The following is a 22,032-nucleotide window of genomic DNA, read 5'->3' as shown; positions in this document are numbered from 1 at the left end:
TGGACATAATATAACTGGATTTCAGCAACGCTTCTGACACAGTCCCACATGACATTCAGATAAGTAAACTGGAGAAATCCAGGCTTGGCAGAACTACCATTAAATGGATAAATAATCTGTTAAACAATCGCAAACAAAGAGTAACTATTAAGGGAATGATATCAGATTGGAGGGAGGTCTCAAGTGGAGTTCCACAGAGATCTGTTCTGGGCCAGTCTTGGTTACCATCTTTATTAATGACCTGGATGTAACTATACAGAGCATTCTGATCAAATTTGCAGATAACACAAAGCTATGGGGGGTTACCAACACTTTGGAGGAGAGAGCTAAAATTCAGAGGGCTCTTGATAAATTGGCGAATTGGGCTATCAACAACAAAATTAAATTCAACAAAGACAAATCAAATGTAAGTGTAGCACAGGGGTGGGCAAACTACAGCCCGGGGGCCACATCCAGCCCTCCAGACATTTTAATCAGGCCCTCGAGCTCCCACCAGGAAGTGATGTTTGGGGCTTTCCCCGCTCTGGCACTCCAGCCGAGAAGCAGGGTCAGGGTCTTGACCCATTCCACATGGCTCCCGGAAGCAGTGGCATGTCCCCCCTCAGGCTCCTATGTTTAGGGACAGACAGGGGGCTCTGAATGCTGCCCCTGCCCCAAGCGACCCCTGCAGCTCCCATTGGTTGGGAACCACAGTCAATAGGAGCTGCAGGGATGGCACCTGTGGACAAGGCAGCGCACAGAGCCGCCTGGCCGCACCTCCGCGTAGGAGCCAGAGCAGGGGGACATGCCACTGTTTCTGGGAGCTGCTTGAGGTAAGCGCCACCCAGAGCCTGCCGCCCTGACCCTCTCCCACGCCCCTGCCCCACCAGCCCTGATCCCCCTCCCATCCTCCGACCCCTTCGGTCCCAGCCTGGAGACCCTCCTGCATCCCCAACCTCTTATCCCCAGCCCCACCCCAGAGCCTGCATCCCCAGACAGAGCCCTCCCGCATCGCAACCCCCAGTTTCATGAGCATTCATGACCCGCCATACAATTTCCAGACCCAGATGTGGCCTTCAGGCCAAAAACTTTGCCCACCCCTGGTGTAGCACCTTATGGAAGAAAAACCAAATGCACAAATACAGAATGCGGAATAACTGTCTTGGCAGAAGCACTGCTGAGAAGGATCTGGAAGCTGTGGTGAATCATAACCTCACATGAGTCAGTCATGTGATGTTGTTGCAAAAAAAAGAAAATGCAATTTTGGGTTGCATTTACAGAGACATAGCATGCAAGTCACGGGAGGTGATAGTACGGCTCTACTTGGCGCTGATTAGGCCTTAGCTGGAGTACAGTGTCCAACTTTGGTCACCAATGTATAGAAAAGCTGTAGAGAAAGTGGAAAGGATCCAGAGGTGAGCGACAAAGATAACGAAAGGGATGGAATGCAAACCATATGAGCAAAGACTGAAGGCACTAGGTATGTTTGATTTGGAAAAGAGGAGATTAAGGGGGATATGATAGTGGTCTTCAAATACCTGAAAGGCTGCCATAAAAAAGATGGAGAAAAGTTGTCCTCTCTTGCCACAGAGAGCAGGACAAGAGGCAATGGGTTCAAACTACAGCACAGCAAATTTAGATTAAATCTCAGGAAAAAATTCCTAACTGGAAGAACAGTAGGACAATGGAACAGATGCCTAGGGAGGTTGTGGAAGCTCCTTCACTGAAGGTTTTCAAAAAGTGTCTGGATAGCCATCTGTCTTGGATGGTATAGACACAACAAATCCTACATCTTGGCAGGGGGTTAGACTAGAGCAGGGGTCTCAAACACGCAGGCTGCGGGCCGCATATTTCCTGCAGCCCGCCAAGCTTCCCACGCCCAGCCCCAGGCCAGGGGTGGGAAAACTAGAGCCCACGGGCCTACCCCCCGTGGAGCCTCGAGCCCCGCGCCACTCCCTGAAACAGCTGGCAGCAAGTCCCTGCAGCTGAGGGTGGAGAAGAGGGCTCCGTGCGTTGCTTTCGCCTCCAGGCACTGCCCCCCACAGCTCCCATTGGCCGGAAATGGGGAACCATGGTCAATGGGAGCTTCGGGGGAGGTACCTGAAGGAGTGGCAAGAGCAGCGTACGGAGCTCTCTGCCCCCCACTCCCTCCAGGACCATAAGGACGTGGTTCAGGCTGCTTCCCGGAGTGGAGCGGTGCCGGGGCCAGGGCAGGCAGGCAGGGAGCCTGCCCTGGCCCCAGTGTGTGCCGCAGCCATCCCAGAGCCGCTCTAGGTAAGCAGCGCCGGGCCAGAGCCCGCACCCCGAACTCCTGCACCCCAACCCTCTGCCCTGAGCCCCCTGCCGCACCGCACACCCCTCCTGCACCCCAACACCCTGCCGAGCCCCCTGCCGCACCCCGCACACCTCCTGCACTCCCTGCCCTGAGCCCCCTGCTGCACCCTGACCCCCTGCCACACCCCAACTCCCTGTCCTGAGCCTCCTGCCGCACCCTGCACCTCAACTCCCTGCCCTTAGCCCCCACCACATCCCGCACCCCTCCTGCTCCCCCTGGGGACAGGGAGGGGGTGGAGTTTGGGTGGGGACTTTGGGGAAGGGGTTGGAATGGGAGCAGAGTGGGGCGGGACCTCTTGGAAGGGGTGGAGTGGGGGCAGGGCCAGGGGCAGCGAGGGGTGGGGGTGTCAGTGATGCAGCCCTTGGGCCAATGCACTTGTCCTCATGTGGCCCTCGTGGTCATTTGAGTTTGAGACCCCTGGACTAGTTGAGGCTTGCGTTCCCTTCTAACCCTATGAATCTATGATTCCATGAGCCTAATCCCAATGAAACAGCACCACCTTTTGGAAACTGTGCATCAATATAGTAACCACATAGCTTGCATTAGATCTGCACTTAACTAAACAGATTCTAGCCACAGTGAACTTTTTCTGATACAGCAACAGCATTTATTTCGTTTTTAGTCTTTTCTATATCACTAAAATGGCCCTTTCATTTTCCAGGTGTTATTATTCCAGTACTGGTACACTCAACTTGCCTTCCACTCTGCTACCACTGACAACTGCAACTTTCAAGATAGATCTTTCTGCTCATGACTGGTGAAAGCCAGCTCGAAGTTGTCCGCTTCATTGCTGGTGGAGACTGATAAAAGGGTACTCAGAGAGGTTTTCAATGCCATCTATACTTTTAAATGTGAATGTGCCTCCTGGATGAGGCAGAAGGTGGGAAAGACTGTAAGCAGCCCCTCCACTATGCGTCCATCTACATCCTCCTCCAAATCTCACTTTGGGCAGATGCAGTGCAATTTTCACAATTCTTATCAGGGGACCGCAACCAAGAAGTAGAGCTTCCTAATGGAAAAGGAGTTGTACAATTATTTTTATTGAAATAAAAGCCCTGTGTTATTCTATTAACCAAGAGACTCCAATACGTTAACAGGTTAGTTAGAGAGTTTATTTCCTCCTTTTGGCCTTAAATTCCAGAAGCCATCACTTGAACTAAGGACTTAGCGGCTACTGCCCAGCCTTAAATCTTTTTCATGGGGTGGTTCTGGAGGTTATTGAAATGGTTGCAGAAGGGTAACTCTGAATTCAGCTGAATTCAGGGTGGAGCAATGAGAGAGCATCAGTATCCGTGGTCAGTGATCTCCTTGTGATAGACAAGTCAGGTGTCCATGCTGATTTTATTAGATCTATCAGCAACCTCTGATTCCATTAACCGCAAGTGCTGCTCACCCACCAGGGGGGACCTGGCAGAAGCGGGAGTTTATTCATTAGTGGTTTCATTCCCTCCTTTTGGAAAGGTACAACGGGCAGTTCCCCATCTACCCCAAGAAAGATGGACCAGTGATGATTCCTAGAGGGAATTTAGGCACAGCTGAGGCTTAGTATACCTCAGCCAAAGGCTCTGAGCTGTAAAGAGTTGTTCTACAACTGAAGAACTCCAAGACTAATTTCAGTCTTAGAGACATCATGAAATATTAGTTTACAGACCTGCAGGCTGGAGGGACCAATAGATACTGTGTTGTGCTGTCTCATCACAAACCAAGCTCCCTTTTCTCACTGCTAGATTCTGAACTGTACCAAAAGAATCTTACTTAAGTTAGAGACCATTTCAGGAAAAATGAGCAAGAGACAAAGATTTCTTCTATTCATCCTACAGAAGGCAGAGCAAAACCTCAAGCTCAGGAGAGAAGCAGGAATGCCAAGGTGTGGGACAAAACTTCTGTGCTTTCATTGGTGCTCTTGCACAGTTTGCGTGTGTGATACGGGTGCAAGCCCAATGAGTGTATGGCATGAAGTGAAGAGAGAATCAAGTGGACAATGCAGTGCGACCGAACTTCAATACCTACTAAGATAGATGTGAAAGATCAGCAGGTGCCCTAACAGGATCACAGTCAGCAGGCCCAGAAGAATGAGAATCCCAGCTAAGACCAAAATGGCAGGAGCTTGGGTCTCGATGGGTGCTGCAGGTAGAAACACAAACCAGATGTCCGTGTCGTTCTTTAATACTGAAAAAGAGAAACACAACAATGGAATGAAAGCACAGCAATAGCACACATCAGGAAGTAAGAGTGAGCAAGTCTCAGTGGTGGGGACAGATGTAGGGTGGAGAAGTGGTGAGGCCAGAAAGTAAGGAGTTAAGAGGTGCAGAGAGAAGGTGACTGGGCCAGAGAACTAAGAGGGGGAGTAGAAGGTAAAGGAATGAAAACAAAGGAACTTGGGGGGGGGGAGGAGATTGTCCAGACTTTAAACACCTCTCACTAATAAAACCTCATAGTTGGAAATATTGTAATTCCGATAAAAAGCTAGCTATAGGCCCGATCTGCTGTACTGAAGCCCCAGAGTGCCTCTGGATCTTTCAGGCTGCCTAAGAACCCCCTTGGAGAGCAAAGTTTTTGGGCTCTGGAGGGAACCATTTGGGTCACAGAGATGGTTGCAGTCGCAAATAGTTTAAGGCAGGATAGAGAGCTGGAGGCTCCTCTTGCATGTAAAGGCCCAGAGGAGTCCAAGCCCAGTGAACATTTTGGCTGATGCACGGATCAGAAACAACTCTCATCCAGAGTGTGGCCAGATACCTTCCAAGTGCTGGTTGGTGCGCAGCATCATGGGGTTAATGAAGAACTCCACAAAGACATAGAATGCAATGAGCAACAGGAGGGCGAGGCCCAGGATGGCAGATACCACGCTGTTCAGAAAGAGCCTGCCAAGGAAGCATAAAAGACCTCAGCATCTTCTCCTCCTTCAGTAACACCACATACATACAAATAAATAAATAAAGCCCAGCCTCTACTGAGTGGAAGGAAAAGACAGAGACAGTAAAATAGCTTTGTATACACACCATAATTTTAGTGGCGTGCAGATACCTCAGTTATGGCTACTAGATAGGACCCTGCCCATTTCACGGCCATGAAAAACGTGTCATAGACTGTGAAATTAGCCCTTCCCCATGAAATCTGATCTCCCCCTTGCTGCTGGGAGCGCCCCAGCCAGGAGGCTCCTAGCTGCAAGTCCCCGCCAGCCTGGGGAAGGACAGGATTTGTCCATCCCCTGCAGGTTAGCTCTCGGGGGGAGATCAGATTCACCTCTGAGAGGTTCCTGCATCTGGAGGAGGCTTGTGGAGGTGGGTCCAATCTCCCTCTGCTGCTGGGAGCGCCCCAGCTGGGGGGCTCCTAGCTGCAAGTCCCTGCCAGCATGGAGAGGGACAGGATTTGTCTTTCCTCTGCAGGGCTGGTGGGAGGTGGGAGGGGGAGAGATCAGATCTACCTCCAGGTGCCTTTTGGGTTGGAACCCCCATGGTTACAACACCCTGAAATTTCAGATATAAACATCTGAAAACATGAAACTGACCAATTTCAAAACCCTCTGACCGTGAAATTGATCAAATGGACCATGAATTTGGTAGGGCCCTATAGATAACCATCTAGACCAGTGGTGTGTCCAATATGTTGTACTGGAGGCTCAAAATTATGGCCCTTTAGAGCAACTGTGGTAAGAAAAAGAGTGTGTATTTGATTATGAGTGAAAAATGAGCTCCCTGCACAAGAACTTGCTGAAAGGAGGCAGTAGGGGACAACACTTGCCCCTGCTCTCCTTGTGGTCCCAGGAGCAGCTCTGAGCAGCTGCTCTTCTTTCCCTGGGCACCTACTACTCCCTATCTACTGCTTCACAAGGGAGGAAGGAGAATAGCTCTGGCTGTTCCATTTCCTGCACTTAGCACAGGATGGCTGCCCTCCCCCACACAACCACCCAGTGCAACCCAGGAGTGAAGGAAAGGAGAAGCCGAGAAACAATCACCAGCTATGACTCCCTGATTCTCTGCCTCAGCCCAGCACAGGTTAGAGCAGACTCTGCATTGGCCTAACTCATGCCAGCTCCCAACAGTCCCATAAAGAAAGTATACAAGCTGAGGATAACCAGAGCAGAAAGTGGACCAGTTACCGCCCATCCCATCATCTGCACCAGGAGCTGTGGGGATGGAGGGATAGGAGCCAGCTTGGCCAGCTGTATGCCCATTGGAGACACCCCACAGAGAGTCTCAGGAGATCTGTGCATAGTTTGTACTCTCTTTGTTCTATAGCACAAAGGGAGAAGAATGGGATAGAGAATCTGCCCCAAAACATTGATTGTGGTGCCTTGCCTTAGCCTTTTTGAAATAATATATTCAGTGCTCTGGCTAGAAAACTTGGATACCACTTCCCTAGACAGATAGATTGCTGGAAGGACAGGAGTCCTAGAATAACCACCATACCAACCCCGAAACAAGCTGACTGCGGTCCTCTAACCACTCTACACCTCAGAACTTTTAGGGATACTTGTACATCTTCCAATAAATATTTCTTAACACTACAGACAGAAGCAATTATGAAAATATTTATTATTTAGCTTTTGGTCTGAAAGATGTGTCATGTGAAACAGCCCCCAGGGTAAAGCACCCTAGACATTCATTTAAAATTACAAGAGCGCAAAAGATACAAACCACAAATCATCCAAAACAGCAGTTATTTTTTCCCCATCTCTATCACACGTCATCTGATCACCACTCTTGTGACCCTACCACTTGAGAGGGAGATTTTTAAAGACACAAAGAGCAGATAGGTACCCACCTCCTACTGAAAGTTAATGAGAGTTAGGTGCCTAACGCCCCTTTGTGCCTTGGAAAATCTTCCACTAAATCTCCACTGCACTTTCCCACCAGACACATCCCAACTGTCTCAGTCCTGGCACAATGTTCACTCAATCAGATGGGCTTTGCAGCACACCTGGCTATTTTGGATCTTAGGGAAAGGGTAAGACCATTGCAGCAGCTCCTTCCCTCTAATAAAGAGATGATCACACTCAAGGACCTCTGCTGATCCCAGCTGTGGCACTATCGCATCAGGATAAGTTACTTACAAGACGTTTAAGCATGGAGCAGAGGTCTTGAGCAGATGTACTTATGAAGCCCTTTTATAACCCTCTCACCCAAGTTTAGGGCAGCAGCAGCGATTCTCAGCCTGAACATCACAATCCACTCCCGTTGTCTAGGTGTCACAAGCCTGCTCCCATTTTATATTTCTCTGGTTTCTGGATTAATACAATTCATTTGGTTCCTTGCCAGCAGTAATCTGTAAACTGCTGCACCAATTCTTGCGATCCTCCAACATGCAATGAGAATCAGTTCAAAAGAACCTGCAATCTCAGCATAGGGTGGTTTTGAGAAGCTGAATATAAACTGGGTCAAGATGCGAGAAAGGCTGAGAAGTCCTGTACTAGCATCTCCTGGATGGCTTTGCCCTCGTGTCAGAGTGCCAGACCCTTACCAGTAGTTCCTCTCCCCCACGCAGTTATTGAGCCATTTGCAATGGTGATCAAAGCCACATACACACTTGTTGCAGGTTCCACAGTGTTTCGACTTGGAGCTTCTGCCAAAAAAAGGATCATGTTAATGCAGATAAAACCAGAATAGCAACGGTAACTCATCTTCATCCGGTTAGAGATTTTTCTTGTGAAACAAATATTCAGAGAAGGGCTGGGCCACAATGAGAAAACTAACTAGATCAGAAACATTTAAACACCCTTTATTCACTTTTCTCTCACTGAATAAATGAGCTTTTCAAACAATGCACCTGTTAGAGCCCCTTAGATTCCACTGGACATGTCCTCCTCCCCTTCTCAATTCCTATTACTTGCAATCTGCTGTCTGCAGACCCTTCAGCTCCTTCACTTACTTTGCCCTGCACTGCACCTTGGGGCTCACTGCAGCTACATCTTTGAGTTGGACCATTCTGGCCTCTATCCTTTGTCATCAACCAACATATACAGCACGGAATTAGTATCGCTCTTGGCGTGAGCAAATACAATCAAGCAAAGCAAATACCCCTCTTTGATTCATTCTTCATCCTGATATGCCAATCTTTTCCTTCACCATCTGCCATCACCCGAAGTTCTCCCAGATACGATACAATGAAATAATCAAGCAAAAACTTCTGGAGCCTTGATAAACTACACCCTTGATAAACTATGCCCACTCATTACAATATTTACAAAAGAAAAGCTTACCATATTTTTCTCCTTCAAATCCCTTCATAAAATTCAGTTTTACCACAATTCCTACCTTGTGTTGCCAGTAGATAGCACATATGGAAGTAACAAGCTACACTGTGCATACTGCTAGTGCTCCTACTGTTGCTACCACATCCTTCCTCTCCCTCATCCCTACCTGCTTGTTTGTTTTCTTCACCTCTTGTATCATCATTAATCAAGACTGCAAGCTGTTTCAGGCAGGGAACTCTTTATTGTGCATTGGTAAGGTATCTAGCACAATGGGGCCCTTATCCCCCAGGGGACCTCTAGGCACACTATAGGAATGATAAGAATCATAACCTCCAAGACACAGCCACCTTTACAAATATGATACTTCAGTACTAAACTGATAATATAGTGATCTAACAGCTCTTCTCCCATAGCCCAGTGAAGTCAGACAGACTTCAGTTGACATCAATGCTGCATTGCATCGGACACATAATCCCATGGGGACTAGCATCTCTCAAGCCATAATGCTAAATATTCCCAAATTTGCCTTTTCTGAGTTTCTGAGGCCTTTTCCCCAAATTTAGAGATTTCTAATCTGGAAATGACCACTAAAATGCTTTCAATCTGTGAATCTCTTTACAAATTCTGCTACCACATGTTAAGCTTAATGTCTCCCAAGCTAAACATATCTATGTTCAAACTGGTATCTGCCCAGAATCCAAACACAAAGAAATTCAGAGAATCATAGATTCCAAGGCCAGAAGAGACCACATCTAATTTGACCTCCTGTATAAAAGGCCAGGGAATTAATTACATGTTGACTCCTCGTTGTTTTTCCTGATACAGACTAACACGGCTACCACTCTGAAATCTGGGATTCAAGTAACACAGAACTAAACCCAATACAATCTCTCCCCCAAAACAGGAGCTCAATTGAAAATACAGTAGAGACATAGATACACATGGTGGAGAGCTCAGAAATCTTTATGGTCATGAGTTTGGAGATGAGAACATTATGCTCAGTTTGCTATCCCAAAGTCACATCCCTAAAGACTTTAGGGTACCCATCCCATCCCATCTTCTAACTCTGATGAAGAAGAAAGAAAAAAAGAAGTGGGGGGGGGGCGGTTTCTGGGTGGTACTTACACATCCACATCACAGACATGGCAGTGACGGTTTTCGATGACATGAGCATGTTGGTTACGGCTGAAAGTGGCCAGCTTTCCTAGGTACTTATTCTCTCGCACATTGGCATCAGCTGGATCAATGGAGACTGCAGTGAAATGAACCACTAGGTGGCAGATAAAAAACACTCCTGGACACTGAAGTACATAGTTAAGGAATGGCTCAGAAGATTAACTCTCATGCTTATCATCAACAAACTAAGTCCAAACAAGCAAGAAATTTATGGTCTACAATTAGAAAGTCTCATGTAGCTGATCACAGTATAACTCAAAAATCTGCTCCTCATTAAGACAGAGAGTTGCCTATCTCACCCCCAATAAGTCTTTCCCCAGGCAAACTTAGCTAGGTCTGAAAGAACAATGCTTCCTGTGATCTTGTACTATTACCTTTTGTTACAAAGATTTCAAGAAACTTAATTTTTCTTGCCAGTAGCTGTCCTTCTTTGAGTGGATTTTTGACAGGTTCCCCCAAGGGTGCCACCTGAAACTGGGGTACCACTGAGCCCTCTGACCCACCAGCCTGGGCTCCCTCTCACACTGTGCTGTTGTGACAAGCTGCAAAGCCCTCTAGCCTGCCCTTTCACCAGCATCCACACAGGAAGGGACACGCCCAGCTGCGGTTACATGCAGGCTCTCTAACCACCAGTTTCCCAGCCTAGGACCCCAGAGCAGTACCATCCTTCCCTGGTCAAATCTAGCCAGTATATGTGTTTAATACCCGGTCCACCTCTCCCTAAATGTGAAGAGAACAATGCACACTTGTGATAACCAAGCAGAGATTTTCCCCAGTCAAAGCTCACTGATTTAGATTAAAACAAAAACAAGTTTATAACTACAAAAGATAGATTTTAAGTGATTATAAGTGATAGCAAACAGATAAAAGCAGATTACCTGGCAAATAAACAAAAAAACACAACCTAAGCTAAATATACTAAATAGATTAGATATGAACTAGCAGATTCTCTCTCTGAGAAATTATACAAGCAGGCTTCAGATTCTTAAGGGGCAAGCTGCACTTGCTTTACAGCTTGGAATCCCCAGGTCTTTCATACACAGGCTAGAAATCCCTTTAGCCTGGATCCAGCACTTCCCCCAGTTCAGTGTTTGTTCCTCAGATTTACAGTAGTCTTCTTGGGTGGGAAGTGTAGAACCCCAGATGATGTCACTCACCTGCCTTATATAGCTTTAGCATATGGCGGGAATCCTTGGTTTCAAAGCTTGGTTCCCAAACCAGTTTGTGGAAAAATACTGGCATACCAAGATGGAGTCCAGAATCATGTGGCCTGGTCACATGTCCTTGTAGAGGGATGGCAGCCATTACTTACAGGCTGTCTGAAGTGTTCTCCGGAAGACTCACTAGATGGGGGATAAGCTTCTCCCAAGGTCTATTGTTTTTCCTAATGGCCCATTATCCTGAATAGGCCCTTCCCCACCCATAATTTAGACTGAAAGCATCTTGTCTAGTGGGCATTATCCAGGTGTAACTACATCTGAAGTACAGATACACAGTCAGTATTTATAACTTCACTTACAAAAATGACACATGCATACCAATAGGTCAATCATATTCAGCAAATCATAACTTTTCCACTTACACTTCACATGACTTATTTTGCATAAAATACATCATAATTATGCTATAATCATATAATAATATCACTATGAAGAATATGGGGTGCAATGTCACAGGATTGTCCACATACGTCCACACTTCTGAGTCCATGCATTCTTTCAACATCTATACCAAAACCCTCAGAATAGGAATGCCAGTTAGGGTCACATGTATGCTCCCTCACAGAACCAAACTTTCAGAATGAAATTAAATAAAAGAACTGTGACTCTAATGCCGCCAGTTCCTTTTGCTTATTCAGAATTACTACAAAAGATTGAGGAAGTTGGGATCTATACAGATTATCTATTTGAAGAGCCACACTTCCTAGAAAGTAACTTTCCATTCTGCAGCTATTGTCTCCAGATCTCCACTAGAGTACTGGCTATACCAATTCTCAAACGAGATGGGTCTTATTATGGGGAGGGAGTTATTGTGAGTAATGATTAAGTAAATATTGCTCTTCTTCATCAGATCTAGAATGTCTGCAAATTATTTTATGCAGTATAGTTGTAGCCATGTTGGTCCCAAGATATTAGAGAGACAAGGTGGATGAGGTAATATCTTTTATTTGACCAACTTCTGTTGATGAGAGAGACAAGCTTTCAAGCTACACAGAGCTCTTCTTCGGGTCTGAGAAAGGTATTCCAATAGCTCAGTGGTTTGAGCATTGGCCTGCTAAACCCAGGGTTGTGAGTTCAATCCTTGAGGGGGCCATTTAGGGATCTGGGGCAAAAATTGGGGATTGGTCCTGCTCTGAGCAAGGGGTTGGACTAGATGACCTCCTGAGGTTGGTCCCTTCCATCTATGATTCTACGAACAGCAATAACAACAGCCCCAGCCCATCTCAGCAAACTTCTTCTCTTTTCTCCCCAAACTAAAGTTAAACAAAGGAGGGATTCCTTCTAAAAACTTTCTCTAGCTAAAGAGGAAGGAAATACGGGATGCTGTTAAAAGCAATGTAAGTTAACACAATGGATAACTATTTACATACAAAGTTATCAAAGAGATGAGAAGTCAACAGGGAAGAGCACACAGGAAAGAGAAGCTGCTGGGGTTTATACTGTGTCTGAGTACAGACAATGAACTTTGAGGATATAAGAAGAAGGAAAGAACAAATCCCATTATCCTGCAGGAAGTAAATGGGCAGTGTGGGTAACAAGGGGGTAACAAGGTGACTCATAATCCTGGGTATTCCGAGAACCATCACAGACTGTGACTGGGTTATGTTAACACCTTTGACTCTTTGGACCCATATATTTCATCTAAATTAACACAACAGAGCCCATTGTGCTGGGAGCTGTACAAATACAAAACAAAAAGACAATCCCTGACCCAAAGAACTTGCAAGAAAAGACCTCAAGGTAGCAACTTTATGTGTCTCTGCAGCATAGACATTTCTAAGATGTACTGTGGAATCTGCTTTGAACCTTGTGGGTGGAATGTGTTCCAAGATTCTCAGGTAACTTTAACACATGCATTTGTATGCAAAATTTGATCTACGTAGAGAATCTCTGAGCAAAGATAGTCCTGGAATCATCTTCTAGGTTTTCTGTCACATACAAAGACATGAATAGGATTTTAGTCCTACAGAAAGCCATTTGTACATTAGGACTATGTAGTCTAGGCTCCACTGGTAAAGTATGCTGTTTATGGAAAAATACAAGTTCGGGTGAAAAACAGATACAACTTAAGCACAAACTAAAGATGTGGGCATAAGACTATCTTCTTTACAGAACACTTTATAAGCAAGTTCAGGTATTATAACTTGGATCTCACTGATCCACTGGCTGATTTTATTGTTACTAGGAAAGCTGTTCTCAGGGACAGATGATATACAGAACATTTACCCAAATGTTCAAACAGAGAATTGGCAAGACCTAGATTCAAGTCTCAACAAGGAGATGATTCAGAAATAGAAGAGAAGGTAGAAATTAGTTCTTATAGAAATCTTTTGATTGTAGGATGTCTGATCACAAAAGATCTTTGAATAGTGACTGGATAAGTTGATGATATGGACACCACATAAACTTCTACATTTTGGTTTTGGCTTAACCAGTCAGAGTTAATAAATATTTCAGGATAGCAGAGATGGGGCAGGTGACGGAACTTGAATGCAAGGACACGTTTACCTAGAGATATTGATCTATCTGGTGCAACCTTAAATATGGTCTCGTGTCTGCTCCATTATAATACAGAAAATATTCAAATAACTCTTCCTTAACACTCTCATTATGGAAAACAGGAAAGGTTACTAATTCAGCAGAACCTGCCCTATCACTCACTTACTGCTACTGCATCTGTTCCATGGATAAATATTTATAGCAGGGATTCCCAAACTTTTTCCATGGTGTGGGCCAAATTTAGAGAGATTGTCTCCTAACAGACCATTCCTCCAACACCATATGAAGTGTAGATGTAGCTGTGTCAGTCCCAGGATATTAAGAGAGACACGGGTGAGGTAATATCTTTTATTTGACCACCATCTGTTGGTGAGAGAGACAAGCTTTCGAACCACACAGAGCTCTTGAACAGCTGAACAAGAGCTCTGTATGGCTCAAAAGCTTATCTCTCTCATCAACAGATGGTAGTCAAATAAAAGATATTACCTCATCCACCTTGTCTTTCTGTTCCCCCAACATTCACATTTGAATAGACTAACTCCCCTTCCATTAATAATCATATAACATCCCTTGGGCAACTATAGCAATTACTTGTAGGAAAAATAATATTAGGAAACTAATGCATTTGTAGCTATTTTTTAACATGATTTAACAATTGGAAACAAGAAAAGCCAACTCCATATAACCAGCCATCTTTCTGCAGCTCACCAATAAATGTTCCTTATGCCAGAGTTTGAGACACTCTGATTTTGTAGAATCCCACAAATTTATGTGGCACTATTCAAAATACAAAAAAGATGAGGTCTGTCTCTGATGTGCTTGCAATTCAATGCAAACAAATATCAATACAAACATGGGACAGCAGTTCATAACACGAGAAATGTGCAGATATCCCTAGAAGAAAGATCAGCACAGGAAGGCTTCATGAAATAAATGAATTTTAAAGAGGAATTTGCAGAAGGAAACAGAAGCTATTCCACAGATAGGAGACAGCATGAGTGAAGTCAAGAAGACAAGATTAGGAGAAGAGACAAAAGGAAGCACAGGAATATAGGGAGTGCAAGATGAAATGAGAGAGATATAGGCAATGGCAGAGATGGGAAGAGCCTTGGAGGCAAGGACCACTAGCTTCAGTGTAAAAAGCATAGAGATAGGAAGGATAGAGCAGGATGGTAAAAACATAATTAAAGTAGTGGAAGAGAAAGAATCTCGAAAGAAGAGTTTTATATAGACTAGAGGAAAGCAAGCTGGTAGTTATCATCTCAAGGCAGGAGATGACATACAGATGATTTCAATCTCCAGGGCTATCTACAGTACCTAGATAAACTTAAAAATACCACCATTGCTCCATTAGAGTTGAAGGTGTGTTTGTGATATAACATTAATTGTCAGTTGAAAGGATACAATGTATCCAGCAGGCACCCAGTGGTGAGGCAAGAGAGGCACAAGGATTCCGAAACCAATCAGAGCAAAGAAGAGATATAACAGCCAGGCAATAACCTGGAAGGGATGTAGAGGCCAGCTCCAGCCATTCCTTCGGGCATGCTGAGATTGGACCTCAGCAGTTGCTTCACCCGCCTTTTCTGGAGCTGTCTTATTAGGAGGTTTGTTGCAGATGTTCATCTACAGAGAGCAGGAAAAAACAACAAAAAGGTAACCCTAAGGAAAATCCCTTTCCGTTACACTTGGCATTCTCAGAAGGTATGTCCAGAGATTCCAAGGCCAGAAGGGAACTATTGTGATCATCTAGTCTGACCTCCTGAATAACACAGGCCATTGAACTTCCCCCCCAAAAATTTGTAGACCAGATCCTTTAAAAAATAACTAATCTTGATTTAAGAATTGTCAGTAATGGAGAATCAACCACAATCCTCGGTGGATTGTTCCAATGGTTAACTACAATTTACACCTTATTTCCAGTCTGAATTTGTTTAACTACAGCTTCTAGCCATTGGATTGTGTTATACCTTTCTCTACTAGACTGAAGAGCATATTATAAAATATTTGTTCCCCATGTAGATACTAATAGATTGTAATCAAGTTATCCCTTACCCTTCTCTTTGTTGCTTTGTTGAGCTAAATAGATTGAGCTTCTTGGGTCTATCACTATAATAAGGCATGTTTTCTAATCCTTTAATCATTCTCATGGCTCTTCTCTGAACCCTCTACAAGTTAACACCACCCGTCTTGAATTGTGGACACCAGAACAGGACACAGTATTCCAGCAGTGGTCACACCATTGCCAAACCCAAATTTAAAATAATCTCTCTACTCCTACTCAAGATTCCCCTCTTTATGTATCCAAAAATTGCACTAGATCTTTTGATCACAGCACTGGTAGCTCATTATCCACCACCATCTCCAAATCTCTTTCAGACTCACTGCTTCCCAGGATCAAGTCCCCCCAGTCTGTAAATATGGCCAACATTGTATATCTCCAAATGTATAGATTTACATTTAGCTGTATTAAAACGCACATTGTTTGCTTGCACCCAGCTTACCAAGCAATTCACATTCCTTTGAATCAGTGACCTGTCCTCTTCATTATTTTCCACTCCCCCAATTATTGTGTAATCTGCAAACGTTATCAGTGTATTGGAAAATGTTAAGGTAATGGAGCCCTGATCTTGGGTCCATTCTCTTTGTAGCTGGAGCTCTCAAACCTAGAGAGTTCTGTGAGGATGAGACCTTCTCCCCACCGATCAAAGATTGCTTTGTTAGACTTTATAATTTTTTGTTATTAGTTTTTACTAATATTATTTTAATAAGTTTTAAAACATCACACTTTTGAATATAAAATAATTGTGTTACCAAAAACCTCTCCCTTTATTCTGATTTATTTCCCTGCCCTACTTGTGAATGAGCTGAATATGAATCAAACGCTAATCAGATTCCTAGCTTGTATGGGAGACAGGCCAACGAGTTCAGAGAAAACAAGAATCCATTTTCCTCCTTCACCATTCACTCAAACCAAATAATCAAACTGTTCAAAGATTTAATTTTTTTCTCTTAGTCATTACTGCTTCCTTTGCCCCAATTGTGATTGCCACAATTCCATGGTATAGTCAACACCAAATAATAATACCTCCTGCAACGAAGTGAAATCTGCCTTCATCTTCAATCAAACAGCTTGTTATAGGTTTCTAAAGCTATCACAGGAAAGTTAGGCCTGGTCTACAATATAAGGTTAGGTCAACGTACGCTGCCTTGCACTGTCCTAGCTGTGCCTGTGTCTTCACTTAAATTTGTCTCCCACCGATGCAAATGCCCTGTTACAGCACACAGTACCACCACCTCCCCAAGAGGCACTGAGCCATGGCTGATCTACTGACGCTGATGCAGTGTGAGTGTAAACACTGCATTACCCATGTTGACCTTAACAGTCCTCCAGCAGGTGTCCCACAATGCCCGACTGACTGTTCTGGTCACAACTGTGAACTCCACTGCACAGGTCATGGAGACTGGAATGCCCCCCAACCCCTTTAAAGACCTGCATATTTTTGAAATGCCTTTTTCCTGATTCCCAGCTTGGCGAACACACCTAGCAGTTCTCCATTGTTGTATGCAACTGCTCAGCTGACCATGACAACTACATGCTCCAGACACACTCCAGCTTGGAGCAGACAGGAGATATTGGATCTCCTGGGCCTGTGGGGAGAAGAGATTGTGCAGGCAGAGCTACTGACCAGAAACAAGGATATCTATGAGCAGATTGCACGGGGGATGCAGATGCAGGGATATGACACGGATCCACAGCAGTGCTGTGTGAAACTGCAGGAACTTTGGCAAGCATATCAGAAGGCCTGTGAGGCCAGCCAATTCAGTGCCAATCCACAGACCTGCCCCTTTTACAAAGAGCTGCATGCCATACTTGGCAGAGATCCCACAACTACCACACACACCTCCGGGGATACTTCTAAGATGTCCATGCCACAAGCTCCTGGCATGAACAGCAAGAATGAGGAGGTGGAGGAGGAGGAGGAGGATGGGGGACATGCGGCTGGGGGAGTCTAGCTATGCTGTGAGCCAGGACCTGTTTGAGACTCCACTGCAGTCAAGCATGGGTGAGCCCGTTGCAAGGGAAGGAACCCCAGGTAAGTGTTTGTTTTTTCTATTGTAATTATGTATATTGATGGTACCCCCAATTTAACAGGACACAGTAATCGAGCTTTCATTAATTTAATCGTACTAGAAGAGGTAGTGGTACAACAAAGAGAGGTGGAGTTGTTATACGCTTTTCATTCCCTTGTTGAGTTAGGCAAGGAGGAACATGGAGTGTAGTTTGTTTATGCACATAGGGATGTCCCTTGACTCCTCCAGAGAGATCTCAATGAAACTTCCATGGAAGTTCTCTGCAATCCTCTCCTGACAGTTTCTGGGGATGGCAGCCTTATTTCTTCCTCAATGGTAGGACACTTTCCCAGGCCAGTTGTCAAAGTTCCTTCCCCACTCTGTACTCTAGGGTACAGATGTGGGGACCTGCATGAAAGACCCCCTAAGCTCGTTCTTACCATCTTAGGTTAAAAACTTCCTCAAGGTACAAACTTTGCCTTGTCCCTGAACCCTATGCTATCACCACCAAGCGTGTTAAATAAAGAACAGGGAAAGAGCCCACTTGGAGACGTCTTCCCCCCAAAATATCCCCCCAAGCCCTACACCCCCTTTCCTGGTGAAGGCTTGATAAAAATCCTCACCAATTTGCATAGGTGAACACAGACCCAAATCTTTGGATCTTAAGAACAATGAAAAATCAATCAGGTTCTTAAAAGAAGAATTTTAATTAAAGAAAAAGTAAAAGAATCACCTCTGTAAAATCAGGATGGGAAATACCTTACAGGGTAATCAGATTCAAAACATAGAGAATCCCTCTGGGCAAAACCTTAAGTTACAAAAAGACACAAAAACAGAAATATACATTCTATTCAGCACAATCTATTTTACCAACCATTTAACAAAAGGAAATCTAACGCATTTCTAGCTAGATTACTTACTAACTTAACAGAAGTTCTGAAGAGCATTCCTGATCTGTTCCCGGCAAAAGCATCACACAGACAGACAGACCCTTTGTTCCCCCCCCCCCCAGCTTTGAAAGTAACTTGTCTCCTCATTGGTCATTTTGGTCAGGTGCAGTACACAGGCTAGTGGCCTACAGGCCCAGGAAGCTTTGGGATGCCAGCAGCAGCTGTGCTCTCTGTGCCTTTGTTACCCTCAGGCATGAGATATCAGCTAAAATCACCACCACCTGTGGAAAGCAGTGCAAGTATTCAGTACCATTGCCCTATACTCATAGTTTAATGCAACCAAGCAATTCCCTGCTCATTTCCCTCATACCTGGAGGGCCATCGTCACCATGGCTAGTGCTGTGAATAGTACCACACAGAAGCACTCTGGAGCAGAAGTGTCAATAAGTATGTCTTGTTCAAAACTTTAGGGGAGCAAGGGAAGGGAGTTCTGAATATTAACTTTCACTTTCCGTAGTGACTCTATTGACAATGATACCTCTGTTTGCGGCCTTGAGGCGTTCCCCCTCCACACCTGTGGAATGCCTGAACCAGATAAAGAGGAGAAAGAAAAGGACTCAGGATGACATGTTCAGTGAGACCCTGCATCAGACTATGAACAAAGAGCCTGGAGGATGAATACTGCAGCAGACTGTATGAAGAAAGAAAGAGCAGACAAAAGAAAGACCCAGGAGCCAGAGAGGAAGATGCACCAGAAGATAATGGGGTACCTCCACCAGCAAACACAGATCCTGCAGACTCTTGTGCACCTACAGGTTCATCAATCACTGGCTCACCTCCCTTTGCAATCTATCGAGAACTCCACTGCAGCACCTCCCTTTCCTTCCCCCTCTCCCAACATATCACATGGCATCAGGGGCTGCAGACCTACACCTACCACTCACTGCAGGAGACATTAAGGACAACCACAGCTTCACATACAGTGATTTGTGAAAGCCACAGTAGTGTATATGTAGCTATTATGGACAGAATGTTCTTCCCCCTTGTTAAGTTCTGTTCCAGTAATATATAAAGTTTTTAATGCATCTGATTTTAAACTGCATGGATTTTTCTTTGCATTGGTTTTCGTACTGAATAACATTCTATTATTTGGAAAATAATTCATCTTTATTAGTTCACAACATATGCTGTGGAGTGCTTAGCAGTTCTGAATGCACCTACTTACTTGGTACTGCACAGTGTGACAACTCATTGGCTCTCTGAGAAACACAGTGTAATAATCATAAATGTACAGCAAGCACCACCAAATTAGCAGGTGCACTGACATAGTCATAGATGTACACCAAGCACCTCACAATTTGTAACAGGCCAGGGAAAGAACACTACACCACAATGCATTACTGTGACTCACTGTTAAAGTGCCCTTACAAAGTCCCCCTGAGCAGTATAGCTGTCAGAAGTAAGGCCCTCAGTTGCACCTGCTCAGTACTTCTGATGCCCTAACGAGCCAGCTAGATTGCTTGCTGGTCCACCCTGCCTGATTGGCTGAGGAAGCCAGCAGACTGGTTATTAAACCTAGCAGCAGCAGCTCACTAGCAGCTCAAAACACCCATCCACAGACTCTGCCTTCCTGGGCTCGTCTCTCCAAGCCCTGCTCCTGCTTTGCTCCTCCATGCTCCAACCCACATCCTGCCCTGTACCCAGTCTTGTTCCAGCCTTGCTCCTGCATCAGAATCACCCCTCCTCCTGCCTTCCCTGATACCTGATAATCCAGTTCTGACCCTCTGCTTTGACTCCTGACTCCGACTGTCTCTCGACCCTTGGATCTGGCATTTGGACTCCGATCACTAGGCCCAACTCCCATGCTGACCAAGAGGCCCGACCTGCCTGCATACAACCAGGTGCACTGGTTATATAGCTGTTCAAACTCAGCAGATGCTCCAAGTCTGCCCTCCACCATTGCAGCAACTTTTCTCCCTTTGCTTCACAGATATTATGCAGGACATAGCAGACAGCTATAACCATTGGGATTTTCTTTCACTGAGATCCAGTCTTGTGAGTAAACAAAATGCAAACGTCCCTTCAATCTACTAAAAGCCATTCAACTTCATTCTGCCCCTGCTGAGCCAGTAGTTGAATCTTTCCTTGGTGTGATCAAATGGCCGGTGTATAGCTTCAGAAGCCAGAGAAGCAAGGTGTAGGCTGGGTCATCCAGGAACACTATTGGCATTTTATCATTGCCAGTGGTAATGTGAAGGTTGGGAAAAACTGTCCCTGCTTGCAGTTTTTTGAACAGTACTGTGTTCTTAAACATGCAAGCGTCATGCACGTTCCCTGACCAGTCCACACTGATATCAATGAAGCGTCCTTGGTGATCCACCAACATTTGCATAACCATAGAAAAGGAGCCCTTTCTGTTAATGTATTTTGTGACAACGTAGTCTAGTGCCAAAATGGGGATATGCGTGCAATCTATTGCCCTACCACAGTTCAGGACCCTCATTACTGCAAATCCATCCACTATGTCCTGCACATTGCTGAGCTTCACATTCCTGTGTATCAGGAGGCAATTAATGGCTCTGTACCCTTGCATGACCACACCCACGGTAATGGATTTTCCAACTCCAAAATGATTTCCCACTGACCGGTAGCAATCCAGTATTGCAAGTTTCCACAGTATGATCACCTCTCACTTCTCCACTGAGTGCAGCTCTCATTCTGGTGTCCCTGTGCTGGAGGGCAGAGATGAGCTCAGCACACAGATCCAGGAACGTGGCTTTGTGTAAGCCAAAATTTCTGCAGCTACTGCTCATCATCCCAAGCCTGCATTATGATGCGACTCCACCAATGAATGCTCATTTTTCAGGCCCAGAAGCAGCGCTCCACCATCTGCAGGTGCTCCGTGAATGCCATCAACAACCTTGAATTGGTTCTTGCTATGTCACACAGCAATCTACCCTCCAGGAAATTGTCATTCAGTTCTTCTTGCGGATCAGCAAGATTATATGTCCTCTACTTCAACATTCATGACAATAGTGCAGAGCTGGGCAGGCTCCATGGTGGACAGCAAGGACAGCCATGTGGGTTCATGGGATTTTTTTTAAAAAGGTGTGAAAATTATGGGATATAGATGATATTATGGTTTGGAGACAGACGCACACTGGGAAATTACCCCTTTCTACTAGTCACCCCTGTGCAACTCATTTCTTGCCCCCCCCCATGCATTGACAAAACTTCCCAAAAGACAGTGTACTGGACGGTGGTAGGTTGCACACTGGGATACCCACACATGGTGTACTGCACTGTGCATCAACACAAGCACTCCTGGTGAGTACACGCAGCGCCAACACAAGAAGTCAAGTATGCATGTGCACAAGCGATATACTAACTCTGGTTGCTTTATGCTGATCTACCTTGCGTCGACCAAAGTTTGTAGTGTAGACATGGCCTTAATCTGACTCCAACTCTTCAGAAAGAAATCAAGTTACTGAGTCTAAGGACAACGAACATTTTTCTGCAAGGAGAGATGTCATGTTCTGCCGTACACCTACCCTATAACACTGGGTGCCCCACAATGCTTTGCTGCTGTAGCTCCCAACCTGGACCATTCACAACCAGCCTACCAGCATGCAGGTCATATCCTGACTGTCTGTGTGCTAGACAGCCCTG

General features: G+C 45.1%; 1 protein-coding gene across 4 annotated transcripts in view; it reads right to left on the bottom strand.

Moving 5' to 3' along the window:
• ZDHHC1 (zinc finger DHHC-type containing 1) overlaps positions 1–16,095 on the bottom strand; it is a 36,666-nt gene extending 20,571 nt beyond the window's left edge. For 2 of the 4 annotated variants that reach the window (XM_043494788.1, XM_043494789.1), the window contains exons 1-6: positions 16,091–16,095; positions 14,807–15,025; positions 9,633–9,808; positions 7,775–7,876; positions 5,051–5,175; positions 4,325–4,483 (exon numbers count right to left, since the gene is read on the bottom strand). In XM_043494788.1, the coding sequence (XP_043350723.1) occupies positions 4,325–4,483; positions 5,051–5,175; positions 7,775–7,876; positions 9,633–9,808; positions 14,807–15,025 (781 nt within the window). In that variant the 5' untranslated portion in view covers positions 16,091–16,095. The remainder of the gene's footprint in view (positions 1–4,324; positions 4,484–5,050; positions 5,176–7,774; positions 7,877–9,632; positions 9,809–14,806; positions 15,026–16,090) is intronic. The other 2 variants (XM_043494790.1, XM_043494791.1) reach the window with 1 other exon arrangement.
• Between the last annotated feature and the right edge of the window lie 5,937 nt (positions 16,096–22,032).

The sequence above is a fragment of the Dermochelys coriacea genome, chromosome 12 (assembly GCF_009764565.3).
Source record: "Dermochelys coriacea isolate rDerCor1 chromosome 12, rDerCor1.pri.v4, whole genome shotgun sequence".
NCBI classification, from domain to species: domain Eukaryota; kingdom Metazoa; phylum Chordata; order Testudines; family Dermochelyidae; genus Dermochelys; species Dermochelys coriacea.
This window is presented reverse-complemented; position numbering and strand designations above follow the sequence as displayed.